At 43.0% G+C, this 18,419-nt stretch overlaps 1 protein-coding gene across 1 annotated transcript in view; it reads left to right on the plus strand.

The window, feature by feature from the left end:
- Positions 1-18,419, plus strand: part of PDIA4 (protein disulfide isomerase family A member 4) — a 160,956-nt gene that overhangs the window by 85,606 nt on the left and 56,931 nt on the right. Inside the window, exons 6-7 of the mRNA XM_069613345.1 lie at positions 9,460-9,618; positions 10,981-11,132. Of these exons, the coding sequence (XP_069469446.1) occupies positions 9,460-9,618; positions 10,981-11,132 (311 nt within the window). The remainder of the gene's footprint in view (positions 1-9,459; positions 9,619-10,980; positions 11,133-18,419) is intronic.

Genomic DNA, 18,419 nt, shown 5'->3' on the forward strand with positions numbered 1-18,419 from the left:
TTTACAGACCCAAGGCTAACCCAGGGTCGGGGTACCCAACCCAGGTTCGACAACAAAGGTCAGTGGAAGGGAGATGGCAGACAAAGGGACTTGTTCCCAATGTTACCCTATAGAGGACAAGGGAAGTGGAGAGGGTACAGGTAGTCTTAGCTTCTGCCCGCACCCTCACCCTCGCCTTCAGACTCCACTTTTCCCAGATGTCATGATGTTGCTGGGGCTTCATTCTCTATCCTTTGGTTCCAGTGAGAGGTGCCCGGGGGTTGCAGGTTCGAGGATTCTTCTGGTCAAGTGCAACTGCAAGATGCGTTTCCTGTCGATGAAACCGATTCCAATGATGCTGACCTCTTCAGGACACTTGACAGGGAAGGTCGTTCCAGCAACTATCAATTTGCAGTCAATGACCGGCGTCTTTCCAGTTGCGGTCACAGAAGCTGCTCCAGGACCGGTTCCCTTGGAGTAGGTGGCTTATGGCACAAGCTGGGGACCACTGAAGTTCCAGATTTGAACGCATAACTGCGTTTGTACTGGCGTGTCAGCCCACCAAGCAGTCCATTGACACTTCTGAAGGCTCAGAGGGACTGGATCCTTGAGATTGCTTTGAGACCAGTTGGTCCCACGTGTCCAAGGGCTGAAGCACTGATGAACTCTTCGGAGATCAGGCCGAAGAGCAGAGCTTCACTGAGCCAGTCACTGTAGAGGATGTTGGGCCACTGCAGAAGTCGTCCTGTGGTAATCAACAGACTGCTTCTTTGAAGGATTCTTGACTTCAACATAGATCTGAAGAATGACTGCAGGAGGCATCATCTTATCTAAAATCTGACCCGGAAGCAAGTCCAATCCCACCGATGGTAAGCATCTGCACCATTCAGACATTCAGTAGTTGTCCAATTAGGGACTACTGGATCTGCATCCGCCCCAGTAGCAGACTTTCTGGAATCTGTGATGTGGACTGGGACTAGACAGTCCTGGCCCCCTTCCTAGGCCCCCCATAAAGGCTCACTAGCCTATGAAAGCACCTTGTTCTCTGAGCAAGTGCATGACCTAAGGATTGTCCTCACCTGAGAAGGCAGAAAGGCAAACTACAATATGGCCAAAGAACAAGCGAAAGTCTCTTGGCATGGCCTTTTTTGAGGCCACTAACAACGTTCTGTAGCCGTATGTGGTAAACGTGAATGTGCACACTAAAAATAATGCAAAAATGTAACTGCTACCACCAGCTTGTCTTTAGGAACATCTAAAAGTAACCAAAAGTACTATGTGTAAAAATATAAGGTGATAGAAAATTATCCCCATTGCACTACAATGTAAGATGCTGTGTGCAATATAAAAATACAAGCATTCAAAAGAGAAACCGTTTCCCAGTACTGACAGCCTGAATGACTGATCAGTTTCCCCAAAACAAATCAACAAAAAGCAAGAAAAGTGAAGCTGAAGGCTTTGCTTCCCCTTAAGTCAAGTCAGACCAGGATAAAAACAGAGCAAAAAGAATGGGGTTGCATAGGAAACTATGGAGGGAAAGTTTCAAAACGTATTTGCCCACACTGCACCTCCCCTCCCCCTGCCATATTGCTTATGAGATCTGTATAATGCACCTGCCAGGGCATAGGTGGAAAACCTTGCAGTGCTGACTCTGCCTCACATGTGATAAAAAAAATAGCAATATCACAATTCACAGCTGTTGGTATCATTTACAGTCCAATCCTAAAGGCAGCAGGGCGCTGTACACCACAATTGAAGTGGGCAGCAAGTTGCATGAGCCACGTGATCAAAATCGGTCTGTGATATTGATTACAGCTTAAAGTGTTTACAATCTTAATATTTAGATGGTATATCATTTGATCTGGTTGAAAAGGTCACCTGCACGCAAGGTTTGGTAGCATAATGGTGACGGTTATTGTTGTGCTTTCTAATGGCGGATAAGGAAGATGAATCGTCAGGACATCACTATTCGTGCCAGCTCGCAAGTTGGCGACGTGGCTTTTCAGAATCTGCCATATGGATCGATTCTGAGAGGCCACCCTGTTCTGGAGAACCGGTATAGCTACTGTCTAGCCACTATCTGGGTAGTGTAACTGAGCTGCAAGGCTTAGACTTGTGAAGTGAGTGGTGACAGGTTCATGAATGCACATAGAGCTCTCATAATAATTCAAGTTATGCAAAATGTATAAAGTTATTTATTTAGGACTTGGGACAAACTCTTTGCAATACAAAACCACACCGTAGTAGCACACTCAAACATTCACTTTAGTGTGCTCTGCTAAGAACTTTACCAAAGAGTGGACAAAAAGAACCTGTAAGTAACCATCAGTTAAACGACTAATATGCTGAAAATAAAGGTGTTAGAAACCCTATACAAAGTTTTAAGGTGTAGTGCCTTTATTTATAAAGTCCTTCCCTAGTTTGAAACGGGGGAGGCCTAGTGCCCTACAGCCACAGGTCCCAATGCAGTTCTAGTCTGAAGGCTAGGAATCTTTTTAAGCATCTGAGCAAGAGTTGAGACTGCAAGCATGCAGTTTGTAAAGTTAGAAAACAAATGAAGAAATGTTCTTAGCAGATCCCCTCGCAATGCAACCACCTTAGGGGGAGCTCGGGGGAGGATCCTTGACCAGAACCCCACCGCTCATTCGGGTAGGTTAAGGACTTTACACCCGCTAAACCTTAAGGTAGGGTAATGAAGGCATTGGGGCCTGAAATTGGTTGTCATTGTCCCAAGGGTTGAGGCATGGATTAAGATCTTCCAGAGAGCTGCAAACAGCAGAGCTTCGCCGGGAAGGTTGAAGAAAAAAAATGCCAGCTGACTTCCAATTACTACTTCCGGTCTTCAGCTGAATATTCCTCTTAGTTGCTGGAGCCAAGACCCTTACAATCTCCTCTAGTTGCAGACATCCTCCTTTTCACATAGGATTCGAGATGGATTCCCCCCCGCCCACCCTCCACATCCAGCCACACAAACCGGTGCTTTGTTAAGGAAAGTTTCAGCTTTCCTGGGCAAAGGACTTAATATATTTGGCAAACCTGAGTGGGCCGGAAGAAGGGCAAAACATAAGGTTGTCAAGCACAAGCAAAATTCTAGTGGCACAGCCATTTTAGAGTATATAGTACTCCTATTTGGCAGTAACATTCATAAGTGCACAAAATAATTTTTACAAAGGATTGAAAGTATCCACTATGACCATCCCATCCTGGAAACTTAGTAATCAAGTTACAAATAGCAACGCTACAGGGACAGTGTTCCTACCACACTTGTGTGCATGTGTGCGCGCAGGGGAAACATTAACAATGTTATAATATTGAACAGTTTTCCTGCACTGATAGTCATAGGGACTGATCAATGCCCCCAAAACAGATGAGCAAGGCTTCACTTGCCTCCAAGTAGGAACAGGTTAAAGACCATTGCAAAACGTGGGGTGTCCCATTGATGTATATGGAGGGAATACAGCACAAATAAAATCTTCTAACTCACGGCATCTCATGCGGCTGTTTTTTCACCTAGCCCTACCAGTTTCGGAAGGGAATAACCTAGAGTGACACTGAGGTCTAGCCCAAAATATATGTGCATGTTAAAGGTTGAGGCTGGGGCAGTGGCAGTAGCATTTTTCGGCATGTAGGAATTGGTGAAATGTGCAGGAATGAAGGGATTGGAGCCTGAAGTTAGTAGTATAAACTTTTCACACTAGCTTCCAACTTCTAGTATACATCTGTACCACTAAAGGCAATGATAGTGCAGCAGAGCAGCCAGTTTTATCTTAGGGGAGAGAGGGCTGTAGGAAGGAACACAACTTGTAGCATACATATAATCCAATGAAACACTTATATATTTAGTGTGAAAGCCTAGTTACATTGGCCAAAATGCGTGAGGAGAGAGAAAGTCTCAGAGCGTTAATACCGGACAAATCTACATCTGGCCTTATAGATTTCCTAAGCCAACAGGTTATTTTCGAAGACAGCAGCTCACTCTAGCAGTGACAAACAAGCAGCGGGCAGTCTCTACTGCACATGGCTGCATCAAACATACATATGGCATTTTATTATACTGTAAGATATATATTTTCAAGGAACAGAAACTTTAGTTGCCGAGAAGTTAATATTTCAACGCAACAAAATCCCGATTCAGCTTAACCCACCTTCTTTGTGCCTCTGACCACAATGATGACCTCACTGGTGACATCACTAATGACATCTGACATACACAGAAGACATTGGATTACAAAATTGGATACGATTTAAAAATTACTTTTACTTTGTACAGTATGTGGTTTATTTCAATTTTAACATTAATTGCTTACAAAAGACACACAGAAAGGAATATACATCTATGTACATGTTTTCAAGCAAATCATGAATTTAATTTCTTTTCTATACATACATTTGCAGTAATCACTTTTTTGTTCAATACCCATGGAAATCTAAGTACTAGGATAGATTAAGTTATTCCTTGCTTTAAGGCACTTAGGTAATTTAGAAAATAATGCCTGTACACATTTGTCTTACAATAAAACAATTGAGTATTTGCATATGTTTATTTTAACACATAGTAAATAATTTGGGTTCAACATATGTTGTATTCTAGTTATTTTATATACAGATAATATACTGAACATGTCTTAGATATATGTGGCACAAACAGGAACATTCTAAGTCTTGAACTATTTATAATTCAGATATCATCTTTCACCAAAGTACTACAAAAGAAAGCTTCACAAGTAGTGCTATTATGCATGTGTAGCTGTTTACCGTTTTAAACCATGCACTCATTGTTCGGAACTATTCTAAAAACATATGTAGAAACTAAGGGTGGTCTAAATATGGGCAAATACCTAGAGTGATCATGTGTCTGATGCCATTAGTTAAATTATCATTGATGCCATATATGATGCTATTAGCGATGACACTAGTGGTGTTACCATTATGGGCATAGGCTGTGCAACAGAGGATGCGTTAAGGTGGCTTTAGCTGAATTTCAGGGGTTTTGTTGCGTTAAGTTCTCACCTTAATTTCCTGACAGCTAGTTTTTTTTCATTTCCTTCTGCCGTGCCACTGTCCTTTTTAGAACACTACCAAACTACTAGTCATCGCCTTTGGCCATGACTGGTGGGCAAGGCCACTCTACATTTGCTCAAAGATGTTCATCTGTCACAAATTGATTTTGGCCTGTTTTGACCGTAGTATTGGTATATATAAAAGGTTGCAGGCTTTGAGGACTCCTAATGTTTTTAGTCAATGTGAAGTGAGATAACGTTATTTGCCATGGATCACACACTTGGGTTAAGCAGCTTGCTACAACCCTTGTATTATGGTTGGTCTCTTGGTGACTGTTGTGATGCATTGCATGAGCCCAAATAATAATAACAACTAACCTCATTTAAGCAACACAGAAAAGGGGAAATAAATTACTGGCTTTAAGAATAACTAATGCTCAGGTACTTTTACCACCATAGCGAAAATCAAAATCTGGCACACATGAATATACACACAGTAAGTGAACATATATCTTAAAGTGAAATATACAAATGTAGTTCAATTGTCCTTACTAGAAAGTGTACAAGATAAAATAGCATTGGACTATGAACTCCAGAAAAATAACCTAAGAGGAAATATTCCAATAAATATGCTGGCAATGTGTAAAAGGTGCTCACCTTTTAAACCGTGCAGTTGTCAAATGTTCCCTGGAAAACAAAATCCCAATACGAAACAAAAGCTTGTGGTCTTATGGGTAAGCGTCTGCACTGGGAACATGGCAACCTGAGTAAAATCATGGAAGCCAAATACTTGATCGAGCTTGCCAACCTTAAAAAAAAAAAAGAAATAAAAAAATAAACAGGTTGCATCCGCCCTCTAGAAAAAGTTACTTTGTCCACCTATGTGGCCTTTACTTGTGCCTTGAAAAACAGCCACACTCTGGGGAGAATAACTGTGCTAGTGTCCAGGATAGTAAAATCTCTTATCACATAATTTCACCCCCCACTGCCCCCAACCTCGCCACGTTTGGCTTTCACCAGTACTCTGCCTTATAAAGCTAACTTGAAAAGTACACATACCATAGTGTCACTCAAATATCTGTCCTTTATAGAACTATGTTAGGCACAAAGTGTACAGTTGTAGCATTATTCCCCTCCATCTTGACTGGGAGACAAATTCCAGAATGCAATCAGCGAAAGGAAAAAAAAAATGGACTCGGAGTGCAGTACTTTGAAGGACTGACAGTAACACGGTTAAAAAGAAAAAGAATAATGCAGTTGGCATGTTTTCTTGGTGTTCTGAGATATTTTAAACCCAGAAATCACTGCATCCGGGACTGTGGACTGTCCCATCTATGCAGTAACTGGGACCGACCCTGCTTAGCTTCAAAGCGAGGAAGGGACCAGCTCCCTCAGGCCATGTTGCTCTAAGTAGCCTAACTTGTGCTTTTCATTTTTATTCAGCAACATGGCCTGAGGTTGCCGGCAGCTACTTAGCTTTAAAGCTAAGAAGGGTCAGTCCTAGTTCCTGCATGGAGGGAGACCTGGAGGTGGTTTACCCTGACGTCACTGTAGCTGTGAAACACTTTTGTTTCTATAGCCGCGGGTACAGAACTACAGATGCCCACGGCTATCTGTAGTCATTTTATGTATGTACTGCAGATGGCTGCGGTTATCTGTAGTTTTTATAGCCAAGAATATCAGAAAAACAGCCTGAAAACAAATGTTTCTTGCCCCCGTGCCCTCAGCAAGTGCCCCCATCATCTGTGCCAGCTCCCCCCTTTTCCAGATGGCCTCCTCCATTGCGCTCTCCCATTGCCCCCACAACACACAATGTTTTTGTGACAGTATGCTTTGAGATGCCGGCTGTTTACGGTTATAGCTGAGGTTAAAGAAGTTGCAAACTCAGTCCCTAGGTCCACCTAACCCCCCGCCCAACTCCCAAGTTTCCCTTGGTGTCCTCTAGCTCCCTCCTGTCCCAAACTCTAGACTGATGGCATTTTCATGCTTTTTGTCCTGCACATGGCTTTTTACTGCTTTTCATTTTCTGATAACTAAGTACTATCACAATAAGCAAACACAATAAAACCAATGTAATACTTCTGGTAAGTAAGCCACAGTGTGAAAGACTTATAGAATGGCAATATGCCAGATAAGCAAGTGAAAAGCACTTTGTATTAAACGCAGTAAGCAATTCAAAGGTGAGTGAGAACTTTGTAATACTTTCTAGAATTGTAGACCCAATTCTAAAGTAAGAACCTATTACTTTTCAGAATTACCTTATGTAATGCTAAGGTGAGTACCTGTGAGTTATTCAGTTTCCAAGGTACAAGACCAGCACGAGCAGGTAAACACTTTTCAGAGCTTGTAGTTACAATAGGAGAAACCATGCAAAGGTAAGTAGCTACTTGATTTCATATCCTCATGATAGAAACCACACCAACACAAGATAAGTTAGTAGCAATCTTTCCACAGAGCGAAGGCTTCTTGAGTCCTTCCCGATCTAGTTCCGAGTCTCTTTCAAGGTCAGATTGGAGGTCAAAAAGGTAAGCACAACTTGTGTAAAATTGAGAGTTCCTGTGGAAATCCTCTGTAGCAGGAAAGTAAACGTTCTTGTTGGTAACAGGGTTCAGGGGCGGCTCCCAGCATGCGTTCCAGTGTTAGACATGGGTGAACTCCCAACTACATCAATTATCCCACCCGCCTCGGCCACACCGGAGCAACAGAATGACTCTAGGTAAGTATTACCTTGGGTACCACAGTACCTGAAGAGTGATGACGATGAAGCTGGATACCTTCACACGGTAACGTCTGTAGACCTGGTCTCCTGTTCCTTGGTTGTGGTGATGAAAGGAGGGACTCTGGGTGGTATTTCACAGCAGCAGTCGAGAGAGGGTACTTTCAACAAAGGATTCCTTGTGCTCCAAAGCGGTTCTGTGGTTTTGGCCCCTTTTTTAAGATTCACCAGTGAAGAATGGTTTTCGTCCGATTGATTTGCCTCAGTCCTGCACTCTGGTGAGAGGACTTTGAGTGGGAGCTTGCCTCTGGAGGTCCAGCAGGAGTCCACCAAAGTTTCAGGGAGATTGGTTCACCGGAAGACTATGCACTGCAGGATGGTCACAGGTCCCAGGGTATTGGCTGTTTGCAGTACAGGAAGGTTGCAACACGTTGTGGGGTGGCTCAAATTGCAGGTTGTCTTGGGACTGATTATGCCCATGGGAGGAAATTGTCCTTTTCGGAGCATCCCAGTCGATTTCTAAAACTGGGTCAGGACACTGGTCACTTCACCAGGCTTCACCAGATACTGGAAGGGGCTGCAGGCGTATCTAGTCTTCATCTTCAGTTATTCTGTTCCAGTTGCAGATTTGACCTCAGCTTGCCTCTAGTTTCAGGCCATTTATCATGGAACCCAACCAATCAGCACTCATGTTACATTAAAACTTTGTCCTAAAGGACAGCCCAAAACTTGGGGCCTCCCACTTGGGCATGCCAGACAAAGGGCCGCAGAGTTTCAGACCCCTCCCTCATTTCTTGTCGTCAGACACTCTGGAACCTTGGCGGGATTCCCAAAGGATTCCCGCCAAAGGCAAAAATCAAACTAGTACCTCCCCCAACCAGGACAGCAGAAGAACCAAGAAAGGAGAAGAACTGGCGAAAAATGAAGCCACCGTTTTGGGTCAATGGTGGCCCTTCTTTGCACTAACATGGCTGTGAACATGTGTGCTTGAAAAATAAACTTTTTCGGTGCCTCTAAGATGAGTTTAGCAAGGTAATTCGAGCAAAAAGGCTTATTGCCTTCAAACGTCAGGCCAGCCAACCCTCTACTTGGTCTAACAAGAATGTATACAGTTATATTAATGTTCAAAATCAAAGATTTGCAATGTATACGTTTAATAAAATATTGATATTGGGCTGCATGTGTAATACTCAGTACAAATTTACTTTGAGCATAGTGTGTGGAGGTTGCTAGTCAGCGATAACTGGCACATTCTGAAATACTATTAGAACACATTTAAGACCACTGAGCCAAAGTCCATGTTTGACTAAAAACTGGAACCATGTTATTTGTGCACAGTACTGTTTTTTGTAATGGGTGTGGTCAACCCATACCGGAAGTTAGTACATAGGCAAAGCGAATAATGGATGGGGTGCATTCATCTTTTAACACATGGGTCTGGTTCTGCGTGTATGACCTGTTGATGGAGTGACTATAAGAACGCGTTCCCGAGAGAACTAAATTGAGGGGTTGGCAGGGAAAGGTGTAGAAACATCAGGTGTGAGGGAACTGGGCTTGCCTTCCACCCCATAAACAGGTTTGTTTAAAAAGGGGATGGGGCGGTGCAGAATTTTGTACATGTATGGGGAAAGTTGTCTTCACTACCTAGCTCTTGTGTATTAATCTTAACTCTTATTGGTCCTCACAAATTAGTCATTCCTTGTAGTTTAGCCCTTTAATTCTTTCTCGTGATGAAGACACTCCTTAATTTTATCTTTAATCCAGGCATTGTCGATTATATGATTGAGCAATCTGGTCCCCCTTCCAAGCAGATACAAGCTGCCAAGCAAGTGCAGGAGTTTCTGAAGGACGGTGATGATGTTGTGATCATTGGCGTGTTTGATAGTGAGAAGGATCCGGCTTATCAGCTGTATCAGGATGCCGGTAAGTGACAACATTATTGGCAGATTGAAATGAGCTACAACTGTTCAAGAGCTTCAGAAGGAATTTGTCTGCTATCATTTGTGGTTTTGAATTTTGTTTTTTAACCCCACTGGATCAAGGAGTTTACGTAAGTAGTTGTACTGGTCTAACCATGGACTCGCTTATTTGTTCCTTTTTTCAGTGTTTGAAAGTTGGCAAAGCCAACAGCGGTATTACAGTTTGCTGACTAATTCATGTAAAGCATTTGTTCAATGCAAGCCCATACATGACCGCCTCAGGCTCATACTCCTGTCATTCCATTCATAAAATTAGCCCGGTCTTTACTGACCTTCCCAGATGTATACTCGGGGGTGGAGGGGTGGTATAGATTCATACTAAGTAATTGCACATTGAAACTCCACTAACAGGGTGGCTCCTGCCTAACACCTTGGTCCACACACACTCTGCTTTCCACCCTACCCGAGACTGGGTTATGTGATTTCCCCCGGTTTCCTCCCCTAGTTGCTTGTTGATGCATTGCTGACAAATTGCCCACCCTTTGGAGACTAATATCATTCTGGGCAATGTAAAATTGAAGGTGAATAATCTAGCCTTTATTTACTTTCATTTTGTATTGATAAGTATTGTGCTTTTCATGTTTTAACCTAGTGCTTGCACATGTCTTCGTCTTTCTCTGGTGTTATGAAACTGGAGTGGACCAGATTAGGGAACACGAGATCAATTTTAGTTATGTGATTATTTGAAAGCCAGCAAAATAGCTAACAAAAGCTAGCTGAATAGTTCAATCTTGTACTGCGCAAGCATAGAATACACTCCCAATTGACCTCAGACGTCCCCTCCCTTTCGCTAGCTTCAGAATCAATGCTCTCAAATGGCTTCATACTAATGACGCATAGCTACCTCTCCCCATTGCCCTTCGGACAACCTTTGCACCCAACATCACTAATGCAACTTATACACCGGACTGATTTGTCCATAGCCGTAGCCGCAGGTGTTCTCTAATTTACCTGCAATGTTAAGCCTGACCTTGTCATTTATTTGATCAGTTATACCCTCCATGCTCCTCGAATGGCAAACGTCTGTACTGTTTCATACACTGTTTTATACATTGTATTCACATGTATGCACTAGCCTGTGACAGGCACTGTAACTAAGTTTTGAGACTTCTTGTACTGCTGCGCCCTAATGCCCAAGGGCTTGGTGTGCATTATCAAATGAATAAACATAAACATAAACAACATAAACTTGAGATGCAAATTACCAGCTCTGGGAAGATCCTTGTGCGGAAAGATGTGGGGTGCACTGTTAAGAAGTGGGTAGTCTTCCATCGACAACGTGGCTAAAGTAATTGCTTTTTTACAGCAAACAACCTGCGAGAAGACTACAAGTTCCACCACACGTTCAGCAGTGAAATTGTGAAGCTCTTGAAAGTGTCCACAGGGAAACTGCTGGTGATGCAGCCTGACAAGTTCCATTCAAAATATGAGCCAAAGATGCATACTCTGAACTTTAAAGTGAGTGGTCTCTTTTTATGCAGTTATGTACATTTTGATTATTCAAATAAAACCTGTTTTTCTAGTAAGTCGAGCGTTTAATACTTTTATAAAAAGGGAAGTACTCTAAACAAATGGAGGTGTGCAAATTGTGCCCTATCTGTCCTGTTCCTGTTGAAACACTTCTAGGAACGTTAAAAGTACAATAGTTGGCGAGCCAACTTTTCTGCCCTTTACAAACATTGTATGATCGTCTGTTGCAGGATTGGCACACATGGATACTTCAGATGCTTTCATGCTGAACTGGGTGCCTTCAATGGACACATTTAAGACCACTCCTTTTCCAATATTGTCCTCCAGTTGTAAAGGCAGTTTTCCGCTTTCTTAATTTGTAGGATCTACAGGATGCCGACATTTACATTTATTTGTGCCATTGACCATCCAACTTCTGAGGTTTGTGGAAGGGGAGCTGCAGTACACTGGCACAATAGTACTCATTTGTCTCTACAATCATTTTGCAAAGTCTCTGTGGTGGCAGGCTATCTATGCTGCCAGACGAGCTATGGGTAGTCTGTTTAAACTTGGCTTGTGCATACCCTAATACCAGAGGAGCTTTTATCCATCCTCCTATTCTGGTTGACATTGACCTGGAGCCTTCCTCAGCCACCTAACCTGTTTAGTGCAGCTGTTCTTTTATGACCAGCACCAAAAATGGTGTTCTAAATCACAGCCATGAAATAAGTGGTATTTTCAGTCCACCATGCTAGCTATGTGGGAATAAATGTTGGTGCCAAAAACCTGTTTGTAGAAAGTTATGAATATGGGCTTTCTCCCAAGAACATAAGTTTGGTTAGCTGGAATGAATTTCCATGTTGTGGTCTACAATGGGGTCCACACAGCAAAATGAATGGCCTTTTTCAGCAATACCCCTTGGTGTCACCACCTTGCAGCTTCATTGTGCACATTTCTGAATTTGAATCCTAAAAACCGCACTTACAAAGTTTTTGTGACGGAAAGGTTTGCCGACTGTCCAGCTCTCGAACTGTAAATTCATACTGCGCTTAGAAACACTGTACTAGGGTATAAGATTCCCATCTTTAGATGCCAGTTTACCTTAAGAAACGTCATGTTATGCACTTTCTATCTAGAGAATAAAGGGTAGCCCTTGATGCAAGTTTCCTGGCCAATCAATACAGAGAATTGGCGATTTTGATCTATAGTTTGGGCAATGGAATAGGCTTCACATGTCCTACCCATTTGCTAAGAAATTCTCCTTCGAGGATAGTGGAGATTTCGATCTGCATTCCTTTTCGTCCAGGGCCAGAGGAAGAAGGGATTTACTAACTAAAGCACAAAGAGTTGGAGGGAGTGGCCCATCTGTGCACGCTAATCTTCTATTGTTATGCAGAACCTCTTAAGACAAAGGTATGCTTACTTTCCATGGCCACTTTATCTTGGCTGCTGTGATGAAATTGAATATTAAGCAGGGTACTAAAATTCTCCAATGTTATTCAATCCAAGGACTTTCTGCATCGAAGTCCACTTGGCACGTCCAAAGGCTGTATAGTTTTAGCTAACTACTTTGAGGTATAGTGACCATTCCTTTGTCATCTCACCAGTGTACCACATGCTACTATATATTTTTGTCCCCCTTCCTTCCAAGTGGAGGCAGGTAGAAATATGGAAAGGCTAAATATGGGAATTCTGTAAGTTTAGAGGGGTGGGCCTGTATGGGAGATGCCGCAGGCTACCGAGAACTGATTAGCAACAGTATGAAATCTGACCCCTTCACAGAAGGACTTCTCAAGCCATTGGGGGTGAGAGGATGCAACATTGGGCCAATATCTGGATATGCTGCAAAAAGTCTCAAACCTCCTTCAGCAAGTCAATTGCCCTGTAGGCAAAATTAGTTTATCCACATTTGCGGTCTGCATCCCGAGCACCTAATGCAGTTCCTTCAATTTCTACCCAAAGTAAACTTAATTTTTCTTTTTTTGTGCTCGTCTTTTTTCATGGGGGATGGGGAGCACTTGAGGTCTAGTTTGCTCATTAGGTTTTGACAAAATGTTGGTCGGTCTGAGAGGTACTGTAGCTGCATGTATTTAATCTTTTCGCTGTCTCTCATTTTGTCTTCATTGTAAAATGCAAGTTCCTTTTCATTAAATCTTTCCAGTGTTAATTTGGGTGGAATGGTGAGGGGGCAAGAGTGTGCCACATGTTGTATTCTGAGGTGTAGATTTGAATGGTGCTAGCCATGTTTCTGTTCTTTCTGTCAGAAATGATTTTAACCAGAGAAGGGCTGTGTTACTGATCCTTATGTCTTCTGGTCTTTTAATGAGGGTGTTGTGGTTGACAGTGTCGAAGGCTGCAGAGAGAGTACAATTAATGCTGAGTTTCTGTTGAAGTTTGAGTTGGTTTTTAGATCATCCCATATGCGGTCTCCGTTCCTCTCATGGTTCTGAAACCTACTTGTGCCTGATCTAATAGCCAATTGTTTTCGACGTATTCAGAGATTTGTTTGTAAAAAAGATGTCTGTAGTTTTGCCGGGTATGGAATGTTTGAGATGGGTCTATAGTTTGAGAGGTCTTCCACTTTACCCGATGTATCGTTGAGGAGCGTTTTGATGCAGGTAATTTGAAGGTTTGTGACATTGTTCTGGTTGCTAGTGAGAGGTTGAAGTGGCTGCGGTAGTATTCTGCCGGTGTTCTCTGTACTAGGATAGCTTTGTAGAGGTCTGGTGGGCAGGGATATGCTGGAGAACCTGCTGTTGCTTTTATTCATCGGGCTGTTGAAGTAATCTCTTGAGATTTGTTGTAAGAGGTTCAGCCTGGTATATTACAGTGTCGTTTGGTTGAGGTGGGCGGATTGGTAGTTTGGCTTACTTTATATGATTTGCTGGATGCTGTTTTTGTCAAAGTGGTCCGCGAGGTCATCGCACAGTTGTGTAGAGACTGACGCGTTGTTGCATCTAGTTGGGTTTCTCATCTCGTTTAAGATAGTTATTTCCGAGTGTTGCTTTATTTAGCAATCTGCTCATTGTAGTGTTTCTTTTGCGCATTGAGTCTTTTGTATAGTCTAATCTGTGTTTGATATGTAGTGGTTTTTTTCATCTTGTTCATAGCTTTTCCTCCATTTTTGTTCTAGTTTCTTGTTTTTTTGTTTTTTATTTTTTTGTTACTATTTTTTTTATTGCTATGGGGTGTGGTGTGAACCATCTTGCCACAGTTTTCTTCCTTGATGTGTTGAAAGGTTTCTCCGGTGCGTTTTCACTATTGCTTTCCTGATCCAGTTTAGGATTCTGTTCTTTCTTCTATGCCAATTCCTTCTAGGGTGGTGATTGATTTTGTGGCTTCCGATTTCACTTTAAGGTCCACACTATTGATGGTTCTCAGTTTCTTTTCCAGATTGGAGGGCTATATGGGAAGTTGATGTATGTTGTTTATGGTGCTTGGATAACGAAGCATATGGTGAGGTAGACGTTCCATAGTATATGGATTGGGGTGCTGTTGTGATCAGATTTTTGTTGGCAAAGATTGCATCTGGATTGTGGCCTGCTGTGTGCATCGCTACTGTCACCATTTGTCATAGTTGCATTGTTGGCAATTGGTTGGTCAGTGTTTTGGGTGAGTTTGTTAATTGGTGTTTAAGTTGCAGTGTATCTTTGTTTATTGCGGGCTGTTTGGTCTTTGGCTGTGTCTTTGGTTGGTCTTTGTGCTGACGCTCATTATTGTCACTGGGTTGGATGTTTAGTTCTGTGGAGTTTGTTTCTTCATTAAGAAGTTTGGTTAGGTTCCGTATTGGATTGATAACCAGCATAACTTTTCCCCCGCTTCAATGCACATTTTCCCCCTGCTTTAGGATTTGGAGGATTTCCATAAGGTATGTAAGGTTTTTCTTTTGTGCAAACCTAGCTGGGGAGCAGCAGTGTGCTGTACTTCGGATTGGCAAATTTCCACATAATGAAAAGTTGGGAATATGGACTTCGTAGGCAGTGATGGTATGCACGCTTACTGGCTTACTATGGTTAGGGCACTAGAAGAGAACAGTTTGAGCAACATTGGCTTTAATAGTTTTCTGAAATATAGGAGCATTGGGGCGATGGAATGCCAAGGAGTTGTTGCATATTAAGAGAATGCAATGGAAAACATAGGTGGTAGCAGTGACGGGTCAGGGTGAAGGGAAAGGGGGTTGCCAATAGAATATGGGGTACCAACGCAGGTCTGCAGAGGTTGGGAGCTGGGAAAAAGTCTACATTAGAAATGTAGACAAAACGTTCCCTCCAAGTACTAGATATCTGCGAGAATGGTAACTCAGATGGACTTTGTTTAACCTTTCCAAGAGGGCGCTTAGCAGGTGGTGCTGGATTAAAAGTGGCACTGCAGTCGATGTACATCCTCTTTGGGATGTCGGAGAATGTCCTTCTAGCTTCACATTTGCATTTGTCCATTGGCTTGCCACCTTCCCAACCTTCCCGGTTTGTTAGAACGCCTGTAGAATTGCTGCATGAAGAAGCAAAAAGAATATGGGACCCTAGTACACTAACCTTTGTTTCACACCTGGTAACCCATGCTCCGCTATAGAACAGGCCCCAGTTCCCCAGCTGCCAGTTCCTGTTTTTTTTTAACCTAGTGGTTAGGTCGGAGGACTGCTCTTGGAATCCTGTAATTTGGGTGCAGTCTTGTATACGTTTTTATATTCTACATTGGTGAATGTTTAAACACTAATGGGGTGTGGTTTTTGTTGTGTGCGCGCCCCTGAAATGCTTCGGTTTCTTTTTTTTTCTTAGAACCTTTTTATAAACGTTTCTAATAATAATAATAATGCCATGTCGCAATGTAAGGAGGAAACAGGCCAGCGTTGAGTTATTCTGGAGTTCCAGAGTTAGTTTGTTAGCGGTAATAGGAGAGAACAGATGGCTTTGCCAAAACGCCAAGACCATAAGAGTTGGAGATGCAAGGTGACAATGGGGGGGTGTAACCCATAAGGTAGTAAAAGAAGCAGCTAGATTATCCTGCTGGGGCATATAGCCCAGAACATGCTGTGAGGTTAGAGTTCACAGATTTGGGGACAATGAGAAATGGAAGCATTGATCAGCCTACCGAGAAAACCCTAACTAACACTTCTTAATGTGTGTTGCAGCAAATGAGTATTTGCAGGATGCAGTGTTTCCTGAATAGGAAAGTCTAAATGCATTAGTGGTTTGGGACATGCCTTCCTTCTGGATTAGTTGGTCAAGTACTGCTATGCCGTACCTCCGACATTGTTGAGTGTTAGGACAGTTTTTCTAAAGTACAACAAAGTAAGACTTTTTAGAAGACTATACGTTGGGCAATAGAGAAACTCCAACTCTAGCTATGACCGAGCAGCCTGGCTGATCTTAGAAGGGAGATCTTGGGGAGAATTTTCATTTCTGTGCCAATTCCCTTTATCCTTAGACCCCATATCGTTTGCTGGACTCCGGGTTTTAAAAACTTTACTCCTGAGGGACTGGGACCTTTTTCTCACTTATGTTTTTCTGACTGATTTTCTATATCCATCATTGTTGACACTGCACCTTCTGTGCAGTACCACTGAGGTCCCTGTTTTCTTGGGTGAAGTGCTGGTCCCAAGAATAGTAAGATGACCCCTGTTTTACTTACCATAACTTTAAGCGTCCAGCACACACCACCCTATGTTGATTGCTGGGGGGCTACATAGTAATTCCTTTAACAGTCTCATGTTTCATTTTGCTACATTAACTCACTTGAATGGCTAGTGGCAGTGGTTTCTTTTTTACTACCTAGTGACGTGCATCTGCAAGCTAATACCTCAGCTGCAGTGCTGCACCCAAGGGTGACCATTTTCTCAAAATGGCCCCAGCCTTCTTTTTTTGCCATTTCTTTTTAGTTGGTTTCTTCGAGTCTTTTACCCCGTTTGCATCAGGTTTGTGTCATTTGTGTGCGTTGCCTTTGGCGGGCTTCAGCCCTGAAACCCGTCCAGGTTCTAGTGTCTGGAAAGGCAGGAAGTGAGGGAGGTGTCCCAAAACGTCCCTGTCCTTTGTCTTGAAGTGTGCCTGAGTGAAACCAGTTCCTATTGGCCGGCTGGCTATCCTGGATGACGGCCACCCTGCTGTGTGATTGACAGCCTAGGGTTGTGAATGAATGTGAACTTGGATAAAAAGCGAGGTTTTTGGCATAGAAGCAGTCGACCACTGGAGGACAACATCCAAAGCAGAAGACGATGGATGCCAGCAGCACCCTCCTGGACTGCGAAGTTCCTGGTGAAGCCCTGCAGCTGTGCTGACCCAGTTTTCAAATTGACAGGGAAGACCCGTAAAGGACGACTTACTCCCTTAGGCTGGTGGGACCAACTAGCCATGAGACAAACTATTTTGGCGCAACACCCAACCTGCTGCGACTTTCCAAGGCTGCAGAAGCCCAATTCCCAGGGTACCTCGACCACTTGTTTGTGCATTGTCTTCCGAAGTCTGAATCCAGACAGATCTTCTTGGGCATCCAGAGGATCCTACATAAGCAAGAAATCCACGTCCAGAGTCCCCTCACCAGAGTCCAGGACCGAGGGATCAAGGAAATCCTAACCAGAGCTTTTCTTTCTTCATTGGTGCTGAGAAAAAGGCACAAAAACCACAAAGCTGCTGAATCAACGGAAATCCATTGCTGCCGAGACACTAGAGTGCTTCCGCAGGAGCCTACCAGCCGTCCTCTCTTTCGGACCAAGGACCAGGAACGAGGGTCTACTGCATTGCATTGTGAAGGCAACCAGCTGGAACACTTTCTTCATTTTCAGGGTACTGTGGGGCTCTGGGTATTTTATCCTTTTGCCATTATGGGGCACTTCCTACCTTTTGGGAGTGCGATTTAACCCTACACTAAGTTGACCTCAACGTACTGCATCAGCCTTGCAGCGTGTGCTTTCTAAAGGTGACTCCTCTTGATTTGCTGTAATTTCTCTTTTGAACACTGACTATTCACGAACCTATTTCTAAGAAGAGCATCAGAAGTTTGACTTTGTCCATTGATTTCGGCTGTCCTGGCTCCCTAAAGGCATGCTTCTGAACCTATTGGCTTTAGCAGTGCGTGTTCTCTTACAGGTGTTAAATCTTGAACTTTAATGCTGGGATAATAGACTGCTTGCATCCCTCTGGGAGAATCTAACTGTTATCACTTATCAGTCTGTTCTGATCTAACCTTTCCCTCCTTGACAAACTCATTATTGCAAAGGTGATGCTATATAAATGCTATACTGACCTCAAATGACATCACCTCTGGGTGCTAGAGCACGTGTAACGTATGAATTCATAACTTGCC

Source organism: Ambystoma mexicanum, chromosome 5p, assembly GCF_040938575.1.
Source record: "Ambystoma mexicanum isolate Mex_15411 chromosome 5p, UKY_AmexF1_1, whole genome shotgun sequence".
NCBI classification, from domain to species: domain Eukaryota; kingdom Metazoa; phylum Chordata; class Amphibia; order Caudata; family Ambystomatidae; genus Ambystoma; species Ambystoma mexicanum.